Source organism: Engystomops pustulosus, chromosome 3 (genome assembly GCF_040894005.1).
Source record: "Engystomops pustulosus chromosome 3, aEngPut4.maternal, whole genome shotgun sequence".
Classification (NCBI taxonomy): Eukaryota; Metazoa; Chordata; class Amphibia; order Anura; family Leptodactylidae; genus Engystomops; species Engystomops pustulosus.
The window spans coordinates 174,368,034-174,390,460 of NC_092413.1; the positions used below are offsets into that span (position 1 = coordinate 174,368,034).

General features: G+C 44.0%; 1 protein-coding gene across 2 annotated transcripts in view; it reads right to left on the bottom strand.

Moving 5' to 3' along the window:
- The window catches only part of LOC140122316 (guanylate cyclase soluble subunit beta-2-like), a 57,107-nt gene that overhangs the window by 29,768 nt on the left and 4,912 nt on the right, over nucleotides 1-22,427 (bottom strand). For both annotated transcript variants that reach the window (XM_072143064.1, XM_072143065.1), the window contains exons 3-5: nucleotides 14,517-14,611; nucleotides 3,199-3,359; nucleotides 2,307-2,406 (exon numbers count right to left, since the gene is read on the bottom strand). In XM_072143064.1, coding sequence (XP_071999165.1) covers nucleotides 2,307-2,406; nucleotides 3,199-3,359; nucleotides 14,517-14,611 — 356 coding nt within the window. The remainder of the gene's footprint in view (nucleotides 1-2,306; nucleotides 2,407-3,198; nucleotides 3,360-14,516; nucleotides 14,612-22,427) is intronic.

Genomic DNA, 22,427 nt, shown 5'->3' on the forward strand with positions numbered 1-22,427 from the left:
GAGTGACACAATTCAGATACAGTTTATATACCTCTGCATTGCAGTTACTTTGTATTGACTCAGTTTACAATCCACAGAGCACTTCCTCTCATGTAGTAGTTTTTAGAGATCCTTTTAGAGAAAGTTGTATTGGACTTTTAAAGTAAACCTACCATGAGGAATCTACTATCAGAAGTAGATATGCTGGTAGATTCCTTGTGCCTGCCTCCCCGGTAATCTGTAATTTAATAATCCTGGAACATAACTAACTTGTTATAAAAGCTTTATTTTAGTAATATGTAAATTAACTGCAGAGGCTACTGGGGCGTGTACTAGCCTGGCCGGGCACTGAGAACTAAGGCTGGTAAGCGCCCCAGTAGCCTCTGCAGTTAATTTACATATTACTAAAATAAAGTTTTTATAACAAGTTAGTTATTTTCCAGGATTATTGAATTACAGATTAGGGGAGAGGCAGGCACAAGGAATCTACCATCACATCTACTTCTGATAGTAGAATCCTCATAGTAGGTTTCCTTTAAAGGATTTAAAGTAATGTTCTGCTTTTTCCCAGTGAATACATTACACTGTACATTTCAGTAGGAAAAATGAAAAGGTAGAGTTTTTTTTGGTAGTGGTAGATGTTACTTTATGCTTAGATATTAAAGAATGTGCTCCCTTATACCTTAATTTAGGCCAAAAATAGTGCAAATATGATGAAGCTTGTGTATCCTGCATGTTACAGTTTTCATTTTTTTATCCTTCGTTATTCAAAAAGTAAGTGTTAAAAATACACATATGATGTAACATAATGGGGGTCATTTATTAAGGGCCCGATTCGCGTTTTCCCGACGTGTTACCCGAATATTTCCGTTTTGCGCCGCTTGTACTTAAATTGCCCCGGGATTTTGGCGCACGCGATCGGATTGTGGCGCATCGGCGCTGGCATGCGCGCGACGGAAATCGGGGGGCGTGGCCGAACGAAAACCCGACGTATTCGGAAAAACCGCCGCATTTAAAAACCGAAAATGTGTCGCATAAGGACTGCTTACCTTCACCTGGTCCAGCTCGGTGCATTCCGGCGCGATGAGTTTACTTTCAGCGCAGCAGCGCCACCTGGTGGACGGCGGAAGAACTACCTTATTAAATCCCGGCCGGCCCGAATCCAGAGCGGAGAAGCCGCCGCTGGAACGCGAATGGACCGGGTAAGTAAATTTGCCCCAATATGTACGACTCCATAGTGTATCATAAAATAAGCGTGTAATATAACACATTCAAAATCATAGTGTGTAATGAAATCATATAAATTGTGAGCCCTAAGGGCCAGGGTCTTTCCTTCACTTGTTTCCTGATCGCTGTAGTTTTGTCTTTTGTTCTTTCATTTGTTCTTGTCTTAGTGTAATGTATGTGAACCCCTTACTGCTTGTACATCACATTGGAATTACTGGTGCTTTAGAAAGAAATTATAATAATGAAGTAACCAAGTAACAAAAATTTCTGAAAAAAACATAATATAGATCAAAGTTTACCTTTCTGTTCCCCTGGTCCCATAGGAGTGGCCAGTGAGGAGTGTTGTAGACATGTATGATGTCCTGAGGGAGGGAGGGACAAGGGAGGTTTTTATTATTTGAAATAGATGCATGACGGAGCGGATTCCGGAGCTGGGGGGAACTGCTCCTCACTGGCCACTCCCATGGGACTAGGGACATGGAAAAGGTAAACTTTCATCTAAATTATCTTTTTTTCAGAAAAAAGTTTTACTATAAAAACTCTTTGGCAATGTGTACACTATTCTCTACAAGGGCTTGGGGGAGCCCGAAAATGTGCTCCTGATGACAGGTTCCCTTTAAATAAAGGATACACTGTTTATTAGGAATCTCTACAAACTCCATTATAAAATAACAATACAGGGACAATAATTATAATAGAGTTCTGCAGAACGTAGAAACACAGATGAGTATAATAATGAATATTATTAATATAATTAAAGAGACAAGGGGCTGTAAAAGGTTAAAGAACAAAATATCTTATATTCTCCATAACTGATTTCTCCCTTCTGTCATTCAGAATATTCCTAGGTCTTAACATGGCAGGAAATGGATGATAGTAAAATAGGGTAGGGTGCCTGAGCGGGCACTCACACCCATCTGCTGCTGTGAGGGGACAGATGCAGCAGGCGGAAAGTAGTGGTGAACTGGGCGCTAACAGAAATGCCCAGCACACGATTGGTTGGATTTTGATTTACGCTTTTTTGCTTTCTTGAACCAATTGCTGCCCCCCGACCTGCAATGTATAAAAACCCTTCAATTTACAACATTAAAGAGCGTTACCTGGAACAATGTGACACAATCCTCTTCTGTCTGAGTAATAATGCAGGTGCATTGAGCCATCATCATTCATCTCTACCCTGAAAGACGGGGCATTCATGGCCTGTACAAAACAAGGGTATTAGGGTCACAGGTGGGGCTCAAAAGCTAAATATTACATACAAAGAAATAAAAGACAAATGTTGCAGCAACTGTAAAGAACCAATTATTGGCCTTAAAGAGGACCTGTCACCCCATTTGTCGGCACTGGGAGCTGCTTACTAAAGTAAGAGTGATAGCGTTACCGGTAACGCTATCTAACACTGCTGCAGGGTATAGTGTAATTGTCGGACAGCTCGCAAAGCTGTCCGACGTATTCATGAGGGGGCAGGGTTGGGGCGTGACTAGGGGCGGTCCGGGGTAGAGGCAGCTTTGCAAGCTGTCCGATGATTACACTATACCCCGCCGCAGTGTTTGAAAGCGTTACCGGAGGTTTCCGGTAACGCTATCACTCTAACACTGCGGCGTTTGATCAAGCACTAGGAGCTGCTTACTTTAGTAAGCAGCTCCTAGTGCCGATAAATGGGGTGACAGGTCCTCTTTAAGTTTAAGAATTATTAACATACACAATAAAAATACTCTAGTTACTTGGCATGTGATACAATGATCATGGTGGTCAATGTTTATATTTTAGGCATCTGAATGAGGAGGAAATCCATGATGCTAGTGCTAGAAAGTAACACAGATTACACAAATGATTGTTAAAAGTTGGTCTACACCTTGAGAAGCACAGTATTTTGGTTCGTATGAAAAAGTGCGGGCAGAAAGTAGCCCAGCATCAGAATCTAATACTAAACATAAAAGCCAGTAAGTGAACAGACTGCACATTGTAGCATGTCATTTAACTGTGTATCACCTGGTAGGACAGCGATAGATAACTGTGTAAGGCATCCAGGTTTGCAATAAATTCATAGAGATTTCCACCCAGAGTCCTCAGCATGTGGTCATAGCCTGACCTTTTACAGAATTCAAAGAAATACTCTCCGAACTGCTGCAGAACAGCCTCTGGCGAAACACCTGCAGAACAGTTAATTGTAATTTAGTCTCAATTACAGAAAATTCATATTCTAGATTTGTCTAATATGCGAATTAAACATATAGAACAATGTTCATTTTGTCCTGCCTTTGTTACAGTAATGTTAAAAAGTGCAACTACATTTGTAAAGCAGTCTAACTGTCCTGACCTAGAGCACATGACCCCAAAATGATCATTGTTAATTAAAACCACAATCTTTTGCCTGCCTGCTGTCACCACTAGAGGGAGTATGAAAGCTAAATGCATACTTTATATGACTGGGCAAAGTTTTTGAGCTCCATCTAGTGGTAACTTTAGGCCTCTAGAATTTAATCTTGTAAATGTATATCTTAATAATAATAATAATAATAATAATATTCACTTTATTATCCTCAGATTGGAAAAACAGTTATTGTACACTTCTCCATAAAAAAAAAATAATAATTATAGCTGTAGAAAAATAAAATGAGTATTTTAAAAATCTATTCTAAGCCTTTCTCTTAATGTATACCCCCAGACAACCCCTTTAATCTTGTAGCCATACTGCAAATAATCTTTTCCCAAACAACAATAGAATCTCACCGACCTAATAAAGTTTGTCACTGCCTATGAGGGAACAGTGGGGGGGGGGCAACCAGCAGAGGTGGGCCCTAGAAAAGAGATACATAATCAATTATATGTGTGTCTATAAGATGCACATACAATTGATTACCCAAGCGACATGTCTGCATGCTCTGCCTGCATACACTCTATGCTTCAGTGGTTGCGTAATGATGCAAGTAGCTTGGATGTGTCTCGGCAACTGCTGCTGCAGTGGAGCCCCAGAGAAAAGAAGCAGCAGGATCGCTGAAGCGGGGGAGATGAGTGCTGATTTTATTGCTTTTTTTTAATGGAAGCTGGAGGGCTGCAGGACAGTAAAATTAACAATAGGCATGGCTACTGGACAGCATATCTTTATAAGGAGTGCCTAACCTGCTGGACAGTAAATATATATGTGGGGGCCTCCTGCTGGACAGTATACATATAATTTATTATATCATTAGTTACATAATTAAAGGGAACCTGTCACCAGGAGACCCATTTTTAGCACTCCCCCAGTCCCCACAGATATATATGAAAACACCTATTACTTGGCTTAGCAACGCCCCCTGCTCCACTACAGCCAATCCCGAGTGAGGGGAGTTATTCATATATTTGAAAAGGTCACATGGAGAAGCTGTTTCCCAAGGGTGGGGGGGAACTGCTCCTTTCCAGACCCTCCCATTTGACAACTGCCTAGTCACACAGCACATGCTAATGAAAGGTACAATATAACATATCTTTTTCTGTAAAACCTATTTATTATACAAAAATACTTTGGCAGTGTATGTACTATGCTCTGTGGGGACTGGGGAGTGCTAAAAATGGGTCTCCCGGGGACAGGTTCCCTTTAATGTTTCATATTAATAGGGGCACTGCTGACTATGTATAGATTGATGAGCTGGTGCTGCTCTGCTACTTTAATGATGAGGTGCAGTGTTATATATGAATAATAGGGATACTGCTTTACTAAATATTAGTGAATAGGTGCTGGTGCTGTATATAAATTAGTGAAGGGGTATTGTTGTACATAAACTATATGGGTGCTCTGTATAAATCAGGACATAGTTTAGGCCAGGTCATATTATACTGTAAGTGACTGTGGTATGTTTAGGGGTGCAGTTTTGAGATATGCTGCACAGAACTGAAGACATGTGGTAGTGTCATTGTTATCTGTGAGTGGTACACCAAGATGAAGACCAGGACATTCCAGCCGGCAATGGGGACAGCAGCTGCAACTGATTTATACAGTAAGTGATGTCTATATCTGCCTTATGACAACCCTGGTGTGTACCACCTATTTGTCGCTATATAGTAATGTGCAGTATATTCCCAGATGGTACATATTTATGTGTGTGGTATATTCATTGCTGTGATATTTTCTGTATTTTACAGGTATTTTATATGTATTGTATATAGATTGTGTGTGTATTTATGAGCAATATATTTGAGTATTTCCTATATGGTGTTTGTTGTTCTGATGTGTATATGTATATATCTATGTGTTTGGTATATCCGGTGTATGTGTCTAGGGCACATAGAAGGTGCTGTGTTTATATGAGCATTAGGCATGTATAATGTATGTGTGCATATGTTTGTGTAGCCTATACACCATATATGTATATTCTGAAGTAAAATAAGATAGCATGGGTTTAGGAATATGGGGCCTTGATCCTAAGTTTGTAACAGGGTCCTTTGGAGTCTTGTTAGGCCACTGCTTACTATACTTTTAAAGATTCTGGGTATGCCATGTTTGATATTCATTGAAGGTCCTATGGATCTATATACAAGTACATGTAAAGGTCATGTAAAAAGTTCTATTTCCTTTGAAAAATGCTGGCTGGATAGGCTGCAATATTAAACACTACTGTAATTTATCTGATATTGGCTAGAAACACTCTATAAAGCCGGTCATATCTCTAGTATCTATGGGGACTGTCAGGTTACATTTTCCTGACTGATTCCACTTTCCCCCTGAGTTAAAGAAACAATAAACCTACAAATGAGCAAGAAAGAGAAAGCAAATGCTGTCTGTCAGTCTTTAATACTTTCTTAGATCTTATTTCTTTGTTTTTCTTTTGCATTGATAGGTGTAGGACATAGCAGAGATGTTTGGTTTAGTCCTGCTTGGTGAAGGGGGAGCAGTGGGAGAAGGCTCTCTGCCCTGTTTTTGGATAGCCTAGTTTAAAATAGTTGAAGGACCATCTAGAGCCTTAAATAGTTCAATATTTCTTTCTGCGTGGTGTGCCACCTTAGGCAATATCTCCAAGGCCTCAGACTGTCACCAGACTTTCTCAACAGAGTACCAGAGAATACTGTATTATTAATGTATATAAAGTGTCGGACTGGCCCACCGGTGGGCCCTGACGCCTATTAGTTCGGCACCCACCATTTGCTAACTCCTATCGTGTGCTGACTCTGCTCCCGGTCGGCCATGCAGAAACTCCAACTCTGTGTCTGGAGAGGGAGCTCTGATGCCGGCAGGTGCGCAGTGATTATGTCATCATCTGCCGGCATCACAGCACAGAGGAAGATGAGAAGATGAGGAGAGCTGTAGGGGAACAGGGACGGGTAAGTATGTGGTGTTTTTTAAAATTTATTTGAAGAAAGAAAAAGAGGATGAGTGGGTGGGCCATGATATGGGGAGGGGGCATGAAAGGGGGCCCACAATACTGGGGGGGAATAAGAGGAGGTCCACAATATGGTGGGAAATGAGAGGGGGCCCACAATATGGGAGGGTACAAGAGGGGGCCTACAATGTGGTGGGATATGAGAGGGGGCCCACAATATAGGGGGATATAAGAGTGGTCCCACATTATGGGAGGATATGAGAGGGGGCCCACATTATGGGGTTATGAGAGGGGTAAAAAATATGGGGCTTATGAGAGGGGTTACAATATAAGGGAAAGATGAGGATAAGTGGAGGCCACAATATGAGGGGAAGATAAGAAGGGCCACAATATGTGTGGGAGGTAAAAGGTCACAATATGAAGGAGAGATGAGAGGCCACAATATGAGGGGGAGATGAGAGGAGGCCACAATAAAAGGGGAAGGTAAGGGACCACAATAGGAGCTGGCAGAGGGACTGATTGCTTTCAATAGGTCCTACCTAATGCTGGACCTTACATCCATGTTCACCAGACTGTGAGAGCGGAGCCTGCGGAGATAGGCGGAGAGCGGGCATGACAGGCTGGGCAGGGAAGGGCTTAATAAATACATGGGTGGTAGTGATTGGGGGTGGAGGATAACAAGTGAGGCGATAGGGGGATTTAAAGAAGGGGGTGGAGTTAGCTATTATATAGGTAGCTGTCAGGAAGGGAGGGCCACATTCTGGCCAGAAAAAATTGTCAGAGTAGGAGTGCTTGTCAGAGTAAGGGTGCAGTGGGAGTCAGTTTAGAATAGGAGTGCAGTCGGGTGGGTAGATAGGGCAGATAGCAGTAGGCTGTGGTTAGACAGGGGTAGTTAGAGGTCGAAGGGGATGGAAGAGTTTTTGGAGAGGATGCGGGAGGAAGCAGCAGCAAGAGGTCCCGGATGGATGGCGGAGCAGATGGCGGTGTGGGGTGCTGAGAGGTCCGGAGATAGCGGGGAGGAGAGACCAGCGCGAGCCAGGAGGCCTCCGGCACGACTAAGTCCGTCCGCCTCTCCACGGCGTGGGAATGGCCACGGAGAACAGTCGGCGGGTGCAAGTGAGCTGCGCGTAATGGACCCACCTGCAAAGAAGTCCTGGGCGAAGTCGGTGCCTGCCGCAGGTCGGGATGGTCGGCGCAGCATGGAGCGTGGAGGGCAGAACAAGATGGCGGCAGCCCGTGGGGCTGCGAAGATGGCGGCTGGAGCAGCGGATGGTCGGCGGAAAGTGCCCGGAAGAAGAAGTATGGCCAAGATGACGTCACCGGAAGTCGGGGTTCGGAGGTCGGCCGGGAGCGGGAGGAGAACGAGCCGGAGTTGATCACCACCAGGGCAGCGGTGAGTGATGCCGGGGCAGCCAGGGGGACCGGAGCGGCTGCCACCAATGTAGCGGTCGGTCGGGGGGTTAGCCCCCGGCCTACCAGGGCTTGGTCTGCTGGAGGAGAAGAGAGCGGGGGGTGGCTGGGCGGAGCGGCTGACCCCCGGGACCGGCAGGAATGTCGGAGGGAGCTGTTCAGCACGCTGCAGGAGGTGCAGGATGGGAGAGAGGCCGGAGGCGGTGGAGAGAGGTGGGCACCCGCTGCTAGGCCGGCGGCCAAATGGCGTTGTGGCCTGGTGGGATAGTGGCGGGCGGGTATAGGGCTGCTGCAGGGGCTCCTCAGGTTGCGGGGAGCGGCTGCAGCAGCAGAGCTGGAGCAGCGGCTACTGGTGCGCCGCTTGGGTTTGATAATGCATGTTTCCAGGGTGTTTCGTCTGTCTTTTTTCCTTTACAGGAGCAGGGCGGGATGGACGGCGCCATCTTGGACGTGGTGCGGCAGGCTAGCGGAGTAGCTACGCCAGGGAGCGGATGTGCACCAGGAGCTCTTCCGGGTCCAGCTGACAGCTCGGTACAGAGGACATCGACGGGGGAGCCCGGATTCACGCCGGCACCGCATGGCTGTAGCTTGCATCATCCAGGTGTGTTCACAGATTCACCTTTCAGAAACAATAACACTACACAGACACAAAGGGTTAGCTTACCAGGGGTGGCGGGGCAAGCCGGGCCACCTATTATGGCTGATGTGCGTATTTATGCAGTGGGTGAGTTATTTCAGGGTTTCCGTCAAGTGTTAGCATCGGTAGAGTCTACATGAGGGTCACAGTTGGGAGGCCCACTGGGGGCTTGGAGAGGGGAGCAGGCAGGAGGGCAGGCCCCTAGGGGGGAAGCAGTTGCTAGCGGAGCAACAACAAGCACGGGTAATGAGGCTGGGGCTGCCACAGAGATAGGGGTACAGACGGAGAAGGAGGGTGGAACTAAGGTCTTACCAGTATCGGATGGGGCAAAAGCCAGCCTTTATATTTGTTTTGATGGTCCACTTGGGGGGCATTTGAAGCAGGAGGTAAAGGAGAAAATCTGGCGAAGGGAGAATTTGGACATCTTTACACTACTTTCTCTAGAACGCTTTAGTACTGAAAAGTGGGAGAAGGGGAAGGAGCACAGGAAGGAGGAAGATGAAGAAAGGAGGAGACATAGATTAATTCCTAGGAATTTTGGCAACGGGTTGCATGCATTTGCTGTATTGGGGAGTGTGGTTGGGGAGAAACATCCGGAATGCTGTTCCGGGTTGTTTGGTTATTTAGATACAATCTGGGAAGCATATAAAACATATGGGGGCATCGCTTGGCTGAAGTATTACGAACAGTTTAGGCAGAGGATGGCGGTGCAGCCCACACTGCAATGGGATCATAGGGATATTGCTCTATGGATGAGAATTATGACTGCCCCCAAGACAGCACCCAGGAAACCATTTGGGAATACAGGTGCAGGGCCATTTCCAGAGGCGCCCGACAGTACAAAAACTGGTAATGTGTCGGGCGGGTTTAAAAAAGGGGTGTGCTGGAAGTTTAATGAGAGTTCGTGTAGCTGGGGAGCTTCATGCTCCTACAGACATGAATGTTCAGGGTGCGGGTTGGCCAATCACCCCTTATTCAAGTGTTTTAAGAGAACAAAAACAGGACAGCAGAAAACGGGGGACGGGTCTAAAAAAGGGGGAGACACCGGTGAAGGTAGAAGAAATGACACGGTGGCTAGGGATGTATCCAAATAAAGAGAAGGCCGAGTTACTGTTAGATGGTTTTCGGGTAGGTTTTAAGATTCCGTTTAAAGAAAGTTTGGGGGTGGGTTCTGTTAAAAACTTGCGTTCAGTGGAAGAACATCCGGGGGTAGTGAGAGAAAAGTTGCAGAAGGAGGTGAGCTTGGGTAGAATGTTGGGCCCATTTGATAGTCCGCCGGTCATGAATTTAAGGGTATCCCCCTTGGGAGTAGTTCCAAAAAAGGAGGTAGGAAAGTTCCGACTAATTCATCATTTGTCTTACCCGGCTGGGGCATCGGTTAATGATGATATTGATGGATCATTGACGGTGGTATCTTACACGTCATTTGATGCGGCGGTTGCATTGGTTCGGGATGCAGGGCAAGGGGCCTTGATGGCAAAGGCAGACATCGAATCGGCCTTTAGGCTGTTGCCTGTGCATCCGGACTCCATGCACCTGTTGGGTTGTTGTTTTGAGGGCAAGTTTTATGTAGATGGCTGCCTCCCAATGGGTTGTTCCATTTCTTGTGCGTATTTCGAGGCATTCAGCACGTTTCTGGAGTGGGTGGTTAAAAAAGAGTCGGGTTTAAATGGAGTTATTCACTATCTAGATGATTTTCTGTGCGTGGGCCCGAGCAGGGGTTGGGGGTGTGCAGTGTTATTGCAGACACTACAGGAGAACTTTAACAGGTTTGGGGTACCACTAGCAGAAGATAAGACAGTGGGCCCGACCACGTGTTTGTGTTTCCTTGGGATTGAAATCGATTCTGTGCAAATGGAGTGTAGGCTGCCGGTGGCTAAGCTGGAGGATTTGCGCTTAGGGGTTCAGGAGGCGTTAGTAAAAAACAAAGTTATCGTTAAGGCAGTTGCAGTCATTATTGGGGAAGCTTAACTTTGCCTGCAGGATAATGCCGATGGGGAGGGTATTCTGTAGGAGGCTGGCACAGGCTACAGCAGGAGTTAAAAGGCCAGAGCACTTGATTAGGTTAAGGTTAGCGCACAGGAACGATTTGCGGGTGTGGGACAGTTTTTTGTTGAATTATAATGGGAGAACGTTATGGATGGAGGAGCCGGTTACAAGTGTTGCATTGGATCTGTTTACGGACGCAGCGGGGGCAGTAGGTTTCGGGGCATTCTTTCAAGGGGAATGGAGTGTGGGTAGTTGGCCAGTGGAATGGGTGGAGAAAGGGTATACTAAGAATCTCTGTCTCTTGGAGTTGTTTCCAATTGTGGTGTCAGCAGAGTTGTGGGGAGAGCGGCTGTCCAACAAATGTGTGGTGTTCCATTGCGATAATATGGCAGTGGTGGAGGTAATAGGTAAACAATCAGCGTCCTCTCCTCCGGTTATTCGTTTGCTACAGCATTTGGTTCTGTTATGCTTGAAGCGGAATATTATGTTTAAGGCTGTGCATGTCCCGGGGGTGGACAATAACATTGCTGACGCATTGTCTCGCTTGCAGTTGGACAGGTTCCGGATGTTGGTGCCGGAGGCTGCAAGGGACCCTTTGCCCTGTCCAGGACACCTATGGGAATTAGTTTGATGAGGTTCTTGCATTGGATACGTAGGTCATTGGCTCCGTCAACATGGACAGCATATCAGAAGGTTTGGAGGAACTGGTTTGTATTCACTGATGAATGGAGTGCTGAGCGGTATGGAGGGTCTCGGTCTGACCAGTTGTTTTGTTTCATGGCTAATTTGTTTGATAGAGGGGTTTCAGGTTCAGTGGTCCATAAAAATTTGGCTGCGTTGTCCTTCTTGTTTAAGTTATTAGGCGGGGAAGATGTTTCGCAATCTTTTCTGATTCGGCAGGCGACAAAAGGTTTTGTAAAAAATGGGACTAGGGTGGATGGCAGGAGGCCAGTATCTTTTGAATTATTGACAAAGATTGTGCAGGAGTTGAATGCAGTGTGTAAATCAGGATATGAGGTTTGTTTGTTCAAGTTGGCGTACTCGTGGGCGTTTTTTGGGGCGTTCAGGATCGGGGAATTGGTTAGTAGCAGTAAGACAAAGGAGGAAGGAGTTCAGACTCGGCATGTTAAGAAAGTGGGCAACGCCGTGCAGATTTGGATTTTTGGCTCAAAAACGGACAAGAAGGGAAGGGGGTTTATGATTAAGTTGCATAGATTGTCGGGTTGTGAATTTTGTCCAGTTTCGGTTTTAGAAAATTTTGAAGGCATACGGAAGAGAGACAGCAAATCATTGTTAGTGCATGAAGATGGTTCCTCTCTGTCAAAATTTCAGTTCGTGTCAGTCTTCAGGGAGTGTTTGGCACGGAGTGGTTTAAACCCTGGGGAGTATAGTTCGCACTCCTTCAGGATTGGTGCAGCGACTGAGGCAGCGAGGTGGGGATTACAGGACGAGGAGATTATGAGGATAGGGCGCTGGGAGTCAAAACGCTTCAGATCTTACGTCAGACCGGGTTTAATGGAGGGCTAGATTAATCGTTTAATAATGGTTGCTTAAGGGGTGGTATTTTGGTTGAGGTTATATTTCATAATTTTTAATTTTTCTCAGGGGCGAAAAAATGTGTGATTTGGTTGTTTGGCCACTCATTCGTATACTGGGCTGAGAGGAGGGCGAATCTAAGGCTTTGCGGTAGGTCACTAGGTTTGAACCCTGAGCAGGTGAGTGTGCACTGGTTGGGGTTTCGTGGCCTAACGTGGAGCAGGGTAAGACAAAAGCTACAGGAATGTTTCAGGAGATGGGGTCCACCAGATGTGTTAATGTTACATGTGGGGGGAAATGATATTGGCAGCTTTCCTATGAGGCCCTTGATTAAAAACATTAAGAGAGACATTATGTGTTTGTGGGACATGCATCCGAGAATGACGATCGTGTGGTCCGACATTATTCGGAGGGAGTCGTGGAGGAATGCAGTGTCCGTAGCCGCACTGAATAGATGTAGGATGAAAGTGAACAAAAGTGTGGCAAAGTTCGTGAGACTGAATGGAGGTTTGGTGGTGCGACACAAGATGTTGGACGATGATAAAAAATATACGGGCCCGGATGGAGTGCATTTAACCGATGTGGGCCTTGATGTTTTTAATTTTGGTTTGTCGGAGGTGGCAGATTTTGTGTGCGTTTGTGGGGGAGCAGGACGACTTAAGGGGTCAAGTCGTCATGCTTGGCGGGTTCTTGGCAACAACCAGTGGGCAGGAAAAAAATTGGTGGTTAAAAATAGCCACGAATCAACAAGAAGGTGGAGTTATATGAGTGAGAAGTTGGTGGTTTTTCCCCTGGGACGTTATCCAGGAGGAATGGTTGGTTTTCATTGTCTCCAAGTTAAAAGGTTGGTCTAGGGCCACATTTTTGTTCGCCACTTGGCTAGAAGGTTAGCGGCTAAGTGGAGCTGGGGGTGTAGCTCTCGTGCGCTGAGCGTGCTATTTATGGTTTTGGGAGACAATGTAATAAGTCAGTGGTTTATGGTTAACATCATGCCAAATTGGGGTTGTTGCCAAGAGCTCAGCTATCAGAGTTTAAAATGTTATTTTAAATTGTCGCATTTTAATGCATGTTTTTGTTTTACAGATCATTAAAAGATTATTAATAAAGAACTGTTACCATTCACCTTTCCAACAAAAATGTGTCTGTCGTTATTTGTAGTTAGGTGGTGGTCAGGTAGAGGTATTGTAAGTTTTTCCCTCCCAAAAAGCCCTGAAATATGGCATGGCCTGGTCATGAATTACATTTTTTGCGCATTTGGGGAATCTCCTCCCTTATGTCTCAATATAGATGTTCCAGGAGGAGGTTCTCCAGATGCACCTAAAGTGCATTTTAAAACACAATTCAGTTGCATCTTGTGCACATGGCCTTAAGCTGTATTCAAAATATTTGTTTTTATAGCGTTTTGAAATACATTGCAAAATACATCACATAATACATCCATGTTTCTACTATCATTAATACTGATGTTTTTGGGATGCATTATACCTAATGCATTTGCTGCGCCTTTCAAAACACAATGAAAACACATTCTATAAACGTGGTCTTAGAATATACAGGTAATATTTCCATGTAGCTGTAGGTGGACCCCCAGAATCAATTTCACTGGTGGGCCCTAGCCCCCCCCAGTCCAACCCTGCATATTTATATACAGTGCATATATACTCATATATAGCATGACTGACAATATAAGATGTTAAACTGCGCTTGTTTGAAAACCCCCATGCAGGTCAGTACATGTTGCATAGCAGAGGGGCTATTGAGTATGGGATCATTCAGTCACCATTATTTGGCAGCTTACTGTAACTTGATTTGTCAACCAGTAAGCAATTTTGCGCCAAAATATCATAATATAATAATAAAATCACTAGAACATCCAAATATCTAACATAACATAAACAATATTAACAGTACTATGAAAAAAGAGTTGACTTTGAAAATAGCAATTGCTGTTCCACTTAAAAGGCAAAATGCAAGTGCTCCAGCAATATACTGTATGCTTTCATATTTAAAGAGGACCTGTCACCCAAATTTTCGGCACTAGGAGCTGCTTACTAAAGTAAGCAGCTCCTAGTGCTTGAACAAACGCCGCAGTGTTAGAGTGATAGCGTTACCGGACACCTCAGGTAACGCTATCTAACACTGCGGTGGGGTACAGTTTAATTGTTGGACAGCTCGCAAAGCGGTCTGATGTATTCATGAGGGGGCGGGGTTGGGGCGTCGCTATGGGCGGTGACTGCCGCCTGGCACAAAGTATACTGTACAAATATTCTAAAAGGTTTAGTAATATTTTCTATCCCCAATCCAAATAACCTTCATTATATTGTAGGGTTTATTCTGAATTTGTATTTTTTTCTCAGCATTGAGTGGGTGAAAAAGAACTGGGAACTACTAAAATGTGTAGTATCTCTGCACATAACATGTATTCTCAGCACACTTACCCAACATCTGACAGGCCTTTTCCACTAACTGCAAAGTAATTTCATCTTTGTAAACTTCATAAGTCATGAATGTGTCTTGTACTCCAGTTTTAACCCTGTTTTAGGAAATATGATTGTGAACATAAATATAATCAATTGCTTGACATAAAATATTTATAAACCTGGAGAAAAATAGTTTTATTCCTTCAGTTACTTAGTGACTATAAATCAAAGTAATTACTTCCATACACAACTGAATTACATCATTACTGTCACCAAATTAAAGTCATATATCTAAAGCCTCACATCCCACAATGTTCTCCTTGTTGTACTGGTAAATGTAATACTGCATATGCAGGGCTGCGTCTGCCATTAGGCAGGATGCAAATCCCCCCTCAGACGGCAGATTGTGGACCCCTGAGGAGGGCAGCAGATCGCCAGTAGTACAGAGCTGCCAGTGTTTGGCTGTATATATTATCTATGGGTGGTTGGTCTAGCAGTATATGCTATGTATGGAGGGTGCTGTCAATATATACTATCGATGGGGGTTGCTCGCAGTATATACTATCTATCAGAGGTATTGGCAGTATATACAATCTATGGAAGGTACTGGCAGTATCATCATGGGTTGTTGGTCTGGCAGTATATACTATCTATGGGTGGTTGGTCAATCATTATATACTATCTTTGGGGGTGATGGCAGTATACACTATCTATGGTGGGTTGGTCTAGCAGTGTATACCATCTATGGGGGGTTGACTTGCCAGTATATACTATCTATGGGGGTGCTGCCAGTATATACGGCAGTATATACTATCTATGGGGGGGTTGTCTGGCAATATATACTATCTATCAGAAGTATTGGCAGTATATACTATCTATGGAGGGTGCTGGCAGTATATACTATATATGGGGGGTTGGTCTGGCAGTATATACTATCTATCAGAGGTATTGGAAGTACATACTATCTATGGAGGGTACTGGCAGTATATACTATCTATGGAGGGTGCTGGCAGTATATACTATATATGGGGGGTTGGTCTGGCAGTATATACTATCTATCAGAGGTATTGGAAGTACATACTATCTATGGAGGGTACTGGCAGTATATACTATCTATGGGGGGTTGGTCTGGCAGTGTATATTATCTATGGAGGGTACTGGCTGTATATACTATCTATGGGGGGTTGGTCTGGCAGTATATGCTATCTATGGAGGGTACTATGGAGGTTCTGGTTTTATCATAGGTACACTTCAATTGTAAGAGACAGAATGTTAAAATACCACATTGCATGATTTCCCCTTACGGCGGTTTAATAGTACGACGCACGTTGTGTGTGGGTACATGGAGGTCTGAGCCCTCTCCATAGCGGTAAGTCTTTGCCGACTTAATAATAAAAAAACGTTTTTCAAAAATTTATAATAAAAAAACATACAAATTCAATCACCCCCTTTCCCTAGAACTGATATAAATAAACATTAAAAATCATAAACACATTAGGTATTACCACATCCAAAAATGCCCGATCTATCAAAATATAATAACGGGTTTTCACTGTGTTCAACCCCGTAATGGAAAATAGCGCCCAAAGTCGAAAATGCCACTTTTTTGCAATTTTGAAAAATAGAAGCAAGGAAAACAACTTCAAAAGTCACACAAAATGACACCATCCACAGCTCCATACACCGAAGTATGGAAAAGTTATTAGTGCCATAATTGTATTTTGTACAGGAGGTTTTAATTTTTGTACATGTATGAAAACATTATAAAACCTATACAAATTTGGTATCCCCGTAAACCAACCCAAAGAATAAAGTAGACATGTCTTTGGGTCACACAGTGAAAGCCGTAAATTCCAAGCCCAAAAGAAAACAATGCAAATGCATTTTTTTAACCATTTTCACTGCATTTGGAATTGTTTTCCCGCTTCCCAGTACATGGAATATTCACTACAATCACTATGAAGTGTAATTTGTTACGCAGAAAACAAGAAATCACAGAGCTCTTTACGTGTAAAAATAAAAAAAAGTAATAGATTTTTTGAAGGTGGGGAGGGAAAAATAGAAATGAAAAAACAAAAAAGGCCCAGGTCGTTAAGGGGTTAAATACTCAAATTGGTAATTTTTACATGAGACAAATACTTGATACAATAGAAAAATAGAACTTGGTATAGAAACGTGTATTAGACGTTATGTGTAGTTGATGATCAAATTTGCACACCAAGTTTGCCTACTCCTCCATATAGATATTCTCCAGATCTTTCTGGCTTGGGGGCTGTTGCTGGGAACATTGATTTTCAGGACCTTCAATATTCAATTGTGTTCAGGTTTGGAGACTGCCTAGGTCCAGTACAGTCCAGGACCTTGAAATGCTTCTTACAGAGCCGCTCCAGTTGCCCCGTTTGTGTGTTTCGGATCATTGTCATGTTGGAAGACCTACACACAAGCCACCTTCATAGCTCTTACTGAGAGAAGGAGGTTGTTAACTATAATTTCATGATCAATGGTCCCATCCATCCTCCCTTCAATATGGTGCTTGAAAACGAAAAAAAAATAAAAAGAGAAACACATAGGATGGCGCCTTGGGTGATATCTTCAGACACAATGGGGCTTATTTATTAAGGGTTGCAGTATGAACTTTCGTCGAATTTTCCAACATTTTCCAAAATTTTCAGGTGTTGCACGCTGTGACAGGTATTTAATTGGGGATTGTGTTACGCGCAATCTGATTGTGGCACGGCTGTGGCGACTTTCATGCAACAGGGGGGCGGGCCGTCAGACGATCTGACTGATTCGGACTGAGCGAATTTAACTTTCAAATTGTGTCACAAGATCAAGCACTTACATGCGCCACTAAAAAGAAGGTGAACTCTGTCGGACCCTAGCGGGGAAGCGACATATGCAGAATCTTAGTGAATCGTGGCACAGTGCATTCCGGTCGGACAATGCACTTTCAGGGAATGAGTCAGGACAGGTAAGTAAATGTGCCCAAATATTTGAAAAGTTGGTAACAATAGAGCGCTATTGAATAAAGCCTGTATGTCTACAATGGTATATATACTTCAAGACCTCAGTCAGGGGGCATTTGGCTTTATTGTCCTATATCTGATGAAGTGTCCTAGAGACGCGAAACACGTTATTAGGACCATTTTATTATACATTGTCACGCTATTTATGTTTTGCAAATAAATTCATGTTTTAATAATACTTGGAGTGGAATCAGATCTCTGATGTTAAAACTCCATATTTGTGGTAATAGTGCCACAGTAGTGCCCCTTTTTTCTCTATTTCTGTGCTCTCAGTATGGTACAGTCATTCTTTCTTCTTTGTATAAGTGGAGTTGATACCAAGAGTTCTATTTTCGCCTCATCTGATCACATGACCTTCTCCCATGCCTCCTCTGGATTATACAGATGGCCATTGGTGAACTGCAAACTGGCCTGGGCATGTGCTGGTGTAAGCAGGAGGACCTTGGGTGTCCTGCAGGATTTTAATCCATGATTTTGACGTGTGTTACTATGGGTTATCTTTGAGTCTGTGGTCGGAGCTCGCCTCAGGTAGTTGAACAGGTCCTTACCCCAAAAGGAGAGATCTTGTATGGAGCCCAGATCAAGGAAATTTGTGGTGATCTTGTGTTTCTTCCATTTTCTAATAATTGCACCTAAGTTGTTCCTCCTCAAACTGCTTGTCTATTGTGCTGTAGCCCATTCCAGTCTTGTGCAGGTCTACAATTCTGTCCCCGACAGCTCTTTGCTCTTGGCCATGGTGGAGAGGCTGGAGTGTGACTGATTGAGCGTGTGGACAGGTGTCTTTTATACAGGTAACGAGTTCTAGCAAAGTCAATTCAGTATCTCAAGAAGTGTGCCTACCATAAAAATTACAGACCTCTCCATTCTTTATAGGTGGGAAAACTTGAAAAATTGCTAGTGTCAAATACTCATTTTTTGCACTGTAAATGCATTTTTTACAGTCCTTCCACTACTAATACACACACAGAAGCATGATACACAGCTCACCAGGGCCCATACCTCACAATGTCTGCAGCTGAACAAGGTGAACTGAAGACAAGTGTTAAGATTGGGTAACACAAAAGACAGGGGATAGTGTGCCCTGAGCTTGCCCCAACCTCTGTCCCTTCCTATAGCCCCCCCACGCTAAACCGTGGGGCAACTACTTGAAGACTCTAAATACACTGATAAGTGTGGGAAGGGAAACACAAACAGACTGACAAACATAAAATACAAAAGAATGGTAAACTAGCCGGAGTCACAACGAGAGGGTACATCAATAGCAAAATCAGTAGGCAAAGAGTCAATGTCAAAAAACGAGCCGCGGTCACAACGATACAGATACAGAGCAAGTCAAACCTAATGCTGAGAGCAAGTGAAGGGATTTCAAACACTGGCACAGGTGACTAGTGAAGCTGCAATTTATGCAGCCAGAACTACACCTCCAGAACCTGATAGGAGCTGGACAGCATCTGGGAATTAACCCCTCATGGTGCAGAAACAACCAGGCACCAAGCAGAGGTAGCACAAGTCCCAGCAGTTCCGAACACAACTCCTAGACAGCACGAGATCTTAGCAGCCGCTGCCCGGGACGAGAGGTGGAGATTGCGCGGATACGCACCGGGGTTCGGAGAACGCTGCTGGCACCACCAGAAGAACCAGAAGTCCCAGCATTTTCCCTAGCGAACCTGACACAAGTACTCTTCCCCATGTTACAAACACACATTCAGATTTTTATTTGAAGTTTTAAACCAAAGTCAAGGAAAGAACCCTCAGTCCTTTATTTCTTTATATGGATCCATACCTGGTTTTGGCTCTCGAACATAAAGCAGCAGACTTTTAAGTTTCTGATATGTGCATTTTCACTTGATTTTCCATATCATAATGTCACGTTAGTTATTTTTTAGGTTACCAACATTTTCATAGGTAGAATTAAATAAACACTGGCCCCTTTGAGAGCACAACGAGTCAGGACACCAAAATTCTACTAAGTCATGCAAAGTATGTTCTATACCCCTGACCTTTTCTAAGTTCAGGAATCCCTGGATCAGGGACCTTAAAGATAAGTTGGCATCAAAAACCACGTTTGTATCCAGTTTGTAAATTACATGGACAATTGTGTAATATGGTGGCACTGCAGGAAAACAATAAGACATCACTAGGCGCATATTGTATAGATCATTGATGGTCATCATGTTTGAAGGCTGTAATAAGAAATAAGACTGTCCAATACAACATGTTCCATCATATTTTTCATGACTCACACCCACAATGTACAATCCCTGGGATTTGATTTTGTATAATTAGAAACCATGGCAGATACATCAGCGTGTTGCATCTTTTTTATTCCCGTTTGACCATAAACCATAGACAATGTCCAATCAGAACAATAGCAAGCAGCGGATTAATATGCAAAATAAAAATATGATTTCTAAAAGTCAAAGGGAATTTGCATGGAATCAGTCCAGAAAGTAGAGACATTCAATACAGATTATTATCAGACAACAAACAGAGTATTAAAAATAAGTGAATTATTGCCAAATCTCCACATTTATACCGCAAAGCTGTCACATAACTTGTCTTTGGTACAGTTGGATATTTTTACAGTTGAAATTTTCTTAAGCTATTGAAGCGAATTCCCTATATGAATCACGATGAATTGTGAAAGTGCCTGAGTGAGGCTTCCTCATGCACTGGCTACTTGTCACAATTGAAAAGGCTTGACACCCCACGTGATGTCCGCTGCTTCCCACGTGGGAGCTCCATGTAGCAGAATGCTGCCAGATGTCAGTCCTAACACTGACACCCAGGTTGTCAGATGGCCTGTCTGCTGCTGGGGGAGCCATCAGGCTGGAGACAGACCTCAACAATGGTTTTTGGCAAGGTATGTTTTATAATGTAACATTTGTAATAGGCTAAAAGGAATGTGCTACACAGTCCACCCAGCAGTTAGCATAGTATAGAGCAGGATTATTCATGCTATTGCTTGGGTAGAGCTTTACTTAAAGTCCAATACACACAGGATGCAGTATAGAAAGCAAGGATGGCACTCACCAAGCTGTAGATGTAGATATCTTCTTCTTTTATTCAATAAGGTACATATACTCACATAACAAGTGCAAGGGAGGGAGTGGGAGCTGAACCCCCATAGGAGGGCAACGGCCGTTTTGCGCTGTGTTACGCTTCTTCCGGCCCTAAGTGTGAAGTGATCAAAAGCCGTAGGGTTTTTAAATGCTAGCAGACAACATGAGCACACCCGTATGGGGCGTATCCCATTACCATGCAGTTCAGAACAGGCCAATGACACCCTAAACTCTAGACCAATAGAGAGGCATTTAGCCCATATTGGTAAATGATGGCTGGGCTTACCCCTATGTGTTAGGTCGCTTCACCTGTCACGTAGTGACGTGTCCTCCACGTTCTGTGGGTCCATGTGGGCGCAGCGCCTATTCGTCCGGAACCGGACCAAGGCCCCGCCCCTTCCTGGATTCCCCACGTGGGGTGGGTCACGTGAGCGGAAGATTCGTCTCATCCCCTTTTTTCCTGATCATGTGACTTGTTACCTAGACAACAAGGCACGGCGTCACTACATCAGAGATCGGGGGATTTTTTAACGCTGTCCGAAACCAAGGAGCAGACCACTTCGCACATTGAAACAAGGAACGCAGCCAGTGAGTACTAAGAGTTGGGGTGTGCCATACACATTGCCTTAAAACTCTAACTATGTCGCATTTTGCATTACATTTTCCTACATAAACGGCATATGTTAAAAAGCAAAAGGTGAAAAACACATATAAAAGTCAGTTCACGTACAACACAGTGTAAGCCATCGAATATTGTGATAATGCACATAAATTTGATCTAATTCGATACTTTAGATCTTTATCTTGTTGTGTGTACACCTATACAGACCAATAAATGATACACTATTTTTTGGGGTCTCATAAAAAATGTGTATGGCACACCCCAACTCTAAGTACTCACTGGCTGCGTTCCTCATTTCAATGCGCAACGCGGTCTGCTCCCTGGTTTCGGACAGCGTTAAAAAATATTCCGATCTCTGTGATGTAGTGACGCCGTGCCTTGTTGTCTAGGTAACAAGTCACAACATCAGGAAAAAAGGGGATGAGTCGAATCGTCCGCTCACATGACCCACCCCACGTGGGGAATCCCGGAAGGGGAGGGGCCTTGGTCCGGTTCCGGACGAATAGGCGCTGCACCCACCTGGACCAACAAAACGTGGAGGACACGTCACTGCGTGACAGGTGAAGCGACCTAACACATAGAGGTAAGCCCAGCCATCATTTACCAATATGGGCTAAATGCCTCTCTATTGGTCTCGAGTTTAGGGTGCCATTGGCCTGTTCTGAACTGCATGGTAATGGGATACTCCCCATACAGGTGTGCTCATGTTGTCAGCTAGCATTTAAAAACCCTACGGCTTTTAATCACTTCACACTTAGGGCTGGAAGAAATGCAGCACAGCGCGAAACGGCCGTTGCCCTCCTATGGGCGTTCAGTTCCCGCTCCCTCCCTTGCACTTGTTATGTGAGTATATGTACCTTATTCAATAAAAGAAGAAGATATCTACATCTACAGCTGGGTGAGTGCCATCCTTGCTTTCTATACTGCATCCTGTGTGTATTGGACTTTCTGTCTCTTCACCACTGAAGATACATGTCTCCACACATGTGGAACCCATGCACTCCACAGCTTGACATTATATCCTTCTTTTTGTGACTAGGAGTAGTGCCGTCATCTCTCTTGTACACTCTTTAGACTTAGTTATATACCAGTAATACAACTTTATAGCTCAACAAAGTTATTCATCTTTTCCATACTCAAAAATGTGCATTAAGGTGCAAACATCTGTTCGCTGTTGAAGAAATCAATAATACATTTGTGTACATAGTTTTCACAACAT